General features: G+C 38.6%; 1 protein-coding gene across 2 annotated transcripts; it reads right to left on the bottom strand.

The window, feature by feature from the left end:
* Window positions 1-1388: 1388 nt before the first annotated feature.
* Window positions 1389-5954, bottom strand: msantd2 (Myb/SANT DNA binding domain containing 2). Of its 2 annotated transcripts, XM_077741386.1 has the most exons (5): window positions 5488-5945; window positions 4456-4711; window positions 4321-4375; window positions 3404-4189; window positions 1389-2467 (listed from the first exon to the last, which is right to left on the bottom strand). In XM_077741386.1, the coding sequence occupies exons 1-5, from the start codon at window positions 5914-5916 to the stop codon at window positions 2461-2463; spliced, it is 1533 nt and encodes a 510-aa protein (XP_077597512.1). In that variant the 5' UTR covers window positions 5917-5945; the 3' UTR covers window positions 1389-2460. The 2 variants fall into 2 exon arrangements, with proteins under 2 accessions (XP_077597512.1, XP_077597513.1); XM_077741387.1 differs by lacking the exon at window positions 1389-2467 and having other exon boundaries at window positions 2977-4189; window positions 5488-5954.
* Window positions 5955-6503: the final 549 nt, after the last annotated feature.

Below are 6503 nucleotides of genomic sequence, written 5' to 3'. Positions count from 1 at the left end.
TTTGGTTCCGACCTGCGCCCAATAGAAGAGCACAATATCTCAATAAATAGGTACAAGCATTAATAATCAAATTAAGTGCAAATTGTTACCCGGTTGCAGGAAAGTTTTCCTGAACACAAAGAAATAATATAATGGGAGAAGACAAAAAAAAAAAAAAAAAAAAAAGAGTATAATGGTCTAGTAGCTGGAGCAGCAAATCAAATATGTTGCATTAAATCCTCATCTTTATGCTGTTCATGACTTACAAATAATAATAAAGATAATGCAATAAATGAACCCATTAGGGTAGAACAACCCCATTTTTCTATCTAAAACCTATGATGTAAAGGAGTATGGGCTCGAAAGCAGACATTCAAAGTGGAGTCAGAATTACTTAATGTATCAACACAGTATAAATAGACCTGTGTTTGAAAAGGTGGTCAGATGGCTTTTATTTCATTTTCTAGGGTTGCTCTGTTTCCTTAGCAACACCTGTGACCCTAATGCAGGGGGATTGCTCAATTACAAAAGCCAGGTTAGAGTAGTTGTGTTTTGTTTTGAGTTCTTTTTTGTGTTCCTATATACTCTTTTTTTTTCATCCATGCACCCAGCCATTGTCTTACAATTCACAAATACACAAGTGGTGTACGCTCAAGAACATTTTGTCAGGGGAATAAACTTAATATAATTAAAAATAAAATAAAAAATTGTACATACTCAAGTGCTGTAAATACCAAAGTATACGCATAATTATTGAGCGCTATGAGAAAAAAAAGTGAAAATTATTTCTTTAAAAGCATTCTAATTCTGAAATTCTAATGATATATTTGGATGGAGTCCTAAACATGTAATATGTGAACAATTGGCAAGTCCCCTGCATATATAGTGTATTGTATATAGCTTCTTTCCACCTCTCCCCGTGAACACTAGCTCTTGTCTACCACGCACTGGTCTTATGTGTAAATTACAACCCCCAATAGTCAGTATTAAATGAACCCTATTCATTCATGCTAACTTGACCACAACTATTAAAAAAAATCTACCTTCTCCCATTCTGTATTTGTAGCCAACATAGTAATGTAAAGCAATTATAGTTAATAAATATACATACGGTATGAATTTAAAGGCTTATAAGTATTAGCCTATTAATTTTTTGCGGCTCCAAACATTAGTTTTTTTGGGTCCAATATGGCTCTTGCAACATTTTGGGTTTCCAACCCCCCCAGGAGAGTATGAAAGCTTTGAGGAGGAAATAAATTCAACAAATTTTGTAACATGGCTGCACTAAAGAATAAAACTACAAACACTACAATCATTGTCATATATTAAGACATTGACATATTGACACTGTATGTAGTGACTAAGCCTCTCTACTGTTTTCACAATTATAAACAAGCTGAAAATCTATGTGGTGATAAAAGTCAAAGCCCCATTTATTTTTCTTTTTTTTACAAAAGAGTGACTTACACGCAAATGAACAACACCCAATAAAACACTGTTGATTGGTACCATATACCAAATCAGAGAAGAGACAGAGCATTTAGTTCATGTATAAGTTAATTTAAATATATGGTAGATTTTATATCTATACTGTATATATAGTACATTTTGTTCTAAACAGATACAAAAATGAGAATATATTTTAATTCCCCTTTCCACAATCCTTTTCTGGCACATTGCACATAAATTCAGGAATGATTTTTGTAGAGTTCTTGGCCTATAATTGACTTTTTTGTTCTTGTGGTGAGTTACAAAGTATTAAAAATGGATAGAACATTTCTACTAAACCACAAGAGCACATTTACTTGTGGTTGTACTTACAGTGATTTTTACCTAAATTCCATTCCATTTTATTTTCCACACTCACTGGTAGTTTCTAGATAAACTAGAGAATGCAATTCTGGCAGAAATGCTAGTAGTTCATATGGAACAATGTGGAAATTGGAATGTTGTGTGATATGAAGCTAGTTTGAATAAACAATGTAATAAAGTGGGCTCGGTGTTGAATGTGGTGATGTGGTAAAATAATAAATCATGCAACCAATGTATCAAAGCACCATCCAAAAGAAGCACAATAGGGATCATTCATTGCATGGCCATGTCAATCTCCCAAATTTGAAATGTACCGCAGGTGGGCATCTGAAATAATATACATATTGGCTCTTGGAGCTATGTTGTATAGTTTGATAAACTGGCGTTTTAATAATTTAGTTGTGTTTACTCTGGTCTACGTATTTGCCAAAACATTGCCCTGCACCCATCATTTTCTAAAGTGATTTAATAACCCAATGTTATTGTCATTTTTTTCATGATAAAAAGAACCTTCTGGATTGAAAAGTTTAGGCACGCAATAGTGATTATCCTTGTTTTGTTTAGTTTTTTAACAATGTTTTTTTTTTACCTGTTATTGAGACAGACATCCATACACTTTGCATTCCGCCGTGATAGTTCAGAATTCTATGTGAGCCAGTCCAGTCACCATCATTTCCTGAAAGTGGCAGATTTAGCTGTCAAGGTACTTTGGAAAGTTCCATCAAAAATAACAATAATGCAACGACTGTTTGGATCCAACTGTTCTTGATAAATTCAAAAATACTTTTTTTTCTTACCACCACAGGTACATATTGGTCCTATAGAAAATCCATGGAGAGAGTCGAAGCTGCGATAAAAAGCAGAGTGTGCTTGTTTATGTCTTAGTGTGGAAATTTTCCAAATTACCAAGGGATTAAATACCTATCACCCATTATATATTAATATCCCATTTTTTCCCCAAGTCCTCCCTCACCTTGAAACCTGCAGTTTATAGTCCAGTGTGACTTAGTACTCATGGATTTTCACAGGCTCGTGAACTGTATATAGTCATATACATATATATGTATATATACATATATATATATTTGTATATGTATATATACATATATGTATATGTATATATACATATGTATATATATATATGTATATGTGTATATGCATATGTATATATACATATATGTATATGCATATGTATATACATGTATGTAGAAATACACAGTAAGGATGAGTGGTTCAGAAGATGAAATAATTAATCAGTACATATCTTCCTAATCCTACTGAGGTAGAGTGAAACATTGCCACTACGGCCAAACTCCAACATTCATTTAGGGGAAAAAAAAGCAAGCAACACATCCTTCGTGACCGTAAAAAATAGTATTTGAACATTCAGCCTGACTGTAGATTTGAATCTAGTGCCAATCACAACGTAATAGTTGCTCCAGACAGCACCTTCCCATTTTGAAATACACATTTAAAACATGGCATTTAAAATGGACCGTTGATGTTGTACTTTAAAGAATAACCAACAGCAGTTTCCAGGCACTCCACTAAGGAACCTGCTGAAAGGAAGTCCAGATCTACCTCTATGAATTTTATATAAATAGGTAAACACCTCGCTTGGGCTCCATCTCCAACTGTATCATTCAAGATACCATTGTGGCGGTTTTCTTGCAAAAAATGAGTCACCGATGAGGGCTCACTTTCAAAGTAGCGTTTTGCAGAAATCTGAAAATGCTGCAAGAGAGACTGTTGAATGGTCCGATCTTCAGCAATGCCAAGGTAGCAGTAAGTGACTTTTGTTCCAGTGTTGCTACTATTTGATGCCCCTGCTCTTTGGCCATCAGTTTGACTTTGTGCCCAATTCTCTGACTCACATTGAGGTAAGCTACAATTCTGGATATCACTTTGGGGAGAGTTCCGACCTGATGACAACATCTCAAAACCGATAGCGTAGAGTCCATAAGTTTTAGGGATATCTCCTGGTAGAAGGTACCGGGATGTGGACATGCTACAGCCAGCTTCCCTTGAAAGGGACACTGGTAGCCAGTCTATCTCCATGTGCAGCTCCAGGCAGCGCGCTTCACTGATGGTAATGTCCAGGAACTTGTAGTAGACATTTTTCCAATTCATTTTTTGAACTTTAGTCATAACAATTTTGCCTTCGGGTTTCTCTGGATTGAAATATTCACGAAGTCTCTTTCCCAGTGGTACCTGTGAACTTATCTCAGCATGATGGTAACGCATTTCTTCTCGCCAACGGGTGTCATAGCCAATGCCAAAAATGGCTAGCTTGTTGGAAAGGTGAAGACGTGAAAATTCGGTCCAAGTCTGAAAGTGCTCCCATTTGAGCTGAACCGACTCCAGGATGCGTACCAGTGTCTGCACCCTCTCCTTTTTTCTGCAAAAAAATTAAATAAAAAATATGGTCACAGGCGTCTGTCAGTGCAAATATGGCATGTGCATAAACATTGACAACTTTCAAAATAATTAGTAATAATAATGATAATTGCAATAAACAATTTGCCTTACTGGATGTGCTCAGCTTGAATATGAAGAGCTCTGTTTTTTGGCATCTGTATTTCTTCTGCAGAAAAAAAACAAAGAGAATAGAAGTTGAAAATCACTCATATTCTATTGTATGTCCCTTCCTGTCTTAATACAAACCAGTGTCTATGTCTGCTTCCTGGAAAGCAGAGTCAAGCACCTGGTTGCACCAGTCCTCTTGGGAGAAGTCTTCCATGGTACTGCAATCAGACTCCATATCCTGGTAAAGTCCACTACTGTTGATGAGCACGGGAGCACAGGTCTGAGAGTCCCAGCCTCCCTGACCGAACACTTTTTCCAATTGTTCTATAGTATAGCTGCTCTTCCTCTTGCCAATGCCATGCTCCTTCACACGACTGTAGCAACGCCGAAGTGTCTGTGCAAAAGGGGAGATAGATCTCAACATTAGACCAGTGATTCCATATGAATACCTCGCAATTGGGACCAAAAACATTCCAAATTTGGGATCATTTATTTTTGCAACCAGGTGACCTGGTGTTAAGAATCGGCTGATACCTCGTCCCGATCCAAAACCTTAGCAATGCATTAAGAGGGAAAAAAGTCCTTAAGAAATCAATTGGTTGCAGAAATGGTTTTGTAACCTTTACGTGCAAAAAGGCTCTATTGTTTTTTTAAAGATTGAATAATAATTGAGAGGTAACTAAATCCCCTTTTTGCAGCACTTAAAATACTCAAATGTTGACAAAATTTGGCAGATCATCAGATCTTGGTAAATACATTTAAATGGTGGTGGTTTTGAGAAATTCATACAAAAAATAGATCAATATTAATTTTTAAAACTGCATTGGGACATACAAAAGGCAGACTGACTGATTGATTGGGCCACCCGTCCACTTTGGGGAAAATGTTTGAGACATTTAAGTTCATGCACCATATGTGAGTAAATATGTGCAGCGTTGCATTTGTACGATTTATGATAACTTAGTAAGGGGAATTGCAATAACAAATAATGGATGCAACTGACCGAGTTTGACAGGTGTGTTTATCCAATTGATGGAGCAACCCGGAAGCGCGTGTGACATTCAAACTCTATACCAAACATCCATCAATCACTCCTAGCCCAAACCCGAAATGTGAGAGTGTGACGCTACAGGTATCATGATGGATGCATGTGTCCATAATTCCGTGTACCTTCATCCTCTCCCGGCATTGAGACGGAGTCCTCTCGTAGCCCAACTCCGACAAGGCTCTGGAGACTCGCTCATACATGGCGGCGCCTGGGGCCTTACCGGTGAACATGGTACCCGAGACTTCCAGCTGCTGCATCTTGGCCTCCGTGAGTCTTTCGTTCCCCCACACCGCGATGAGTGCGTTTGTTTCGGAAGGCGTCCACGACATACCCCGACACGCAGTGTAGTTGTTGGATGATGAGGCCGCCGTCCGAGCAGCGGTTCCGGAGCTCACGTTCAACGGCGAAAAGCGGTTGGGTGTCGAGGGACCGGAGTGGTATTGGTTACCGTCGCTCAAATACTCGGACTCTGGAGATGGCACCTCGGTTTTCGGGATCTTTAAAGGCTTGGATAGTTCTGGTGATTGTTCTGCGTTGCCGGACGCCGCCATGTTCAATCTGTTGCTAAGGTTTGTGGGAGGGAAGGAAACATTCAGGCATGAGCTAAAGTGCGGTGCGGATTTATGGATGAAACTCAGGTGCTTGTTGCGCTCTAAAGTAGAAAATACTTGCAATATGCAATATGATGGATCGGAGATGTTTTTGTTCATTTCCACTCAGCACAATTTAAATTACTAATCACATCGTGTTTTCCCCGGGTTTTTTTTTGTTTTTCATTCATTCATTTTCTGAACATCATCCTTTCTAGGGTCACGGGGGGTGCTGGAGCCAAACCCAACTGACACCCTGAATTGATGACCAGCCGATCGCAGGGGGAACAAGTTGACAAACAACCATTCACTCTCAGACTCGTCACTTCGGCCAATTTAGAGTGTCCAATCAGCTTACCGTGCATGTTTTTGGAACAGGGTAGGAAAGTTGAGTATCTGGAGAAAACCCACACAAGCCCGGGGAGAACATGCAAACTCCACACAGGTGGATCGACCTGGATTTGAACCCAGGACCCCAGAGCTGCGAGGCTGAGACAGTAACCACTCATTCCATCGAGCAGGTAAATACAGTTTATTTAATTGATTTG

Source organism: Stigmatopora nigra, chromosome 19, assembly GCF_051989575.1.
Source record: "Stigmatopora nigra isolate UIUO_SnigA chromosome 19, RoL_Snig_1.1, whole genome shotgun sequence".
NCBI lineage: Eukaryota > Metazoa > Chordata > Actinopteri > Syngnathiformes > Syngnathidae > Stigmatopora > Stigmatopora nigra.
Note: the sequence above shows the minus strand (reverse complement) of the source record. Positions and strands in the feature narration are given on the sequence as shown.

What these genes read in the sequence shown, in the direction of transcription:
- msantd2 (XM_077741387.1), bottom strand. Translation starts at nt 5,916, where the DNA reads ATGGCGGCGTCCGGCAACGCAGAACAATCACCAGAACTATCCAAGCCT. An exon ending in AATGCCGGGAGAGGATGAAG is followed by an intron (nt 4,712 to 5,487) that starts GTACACGGAATT and finishes CCTTTTGCACAG; the next exon opens with ACACTTCGGCGTTGCTACAG. An exon ending in GGAAGCAGACATAGACACTG is followed by an intron (nt 4,376 to 4,455) that starts GTTTGTATTAAG and finishes TTTTTTCTGCAG; the next exon opens with AAGAAATACAGATGCCAAAA.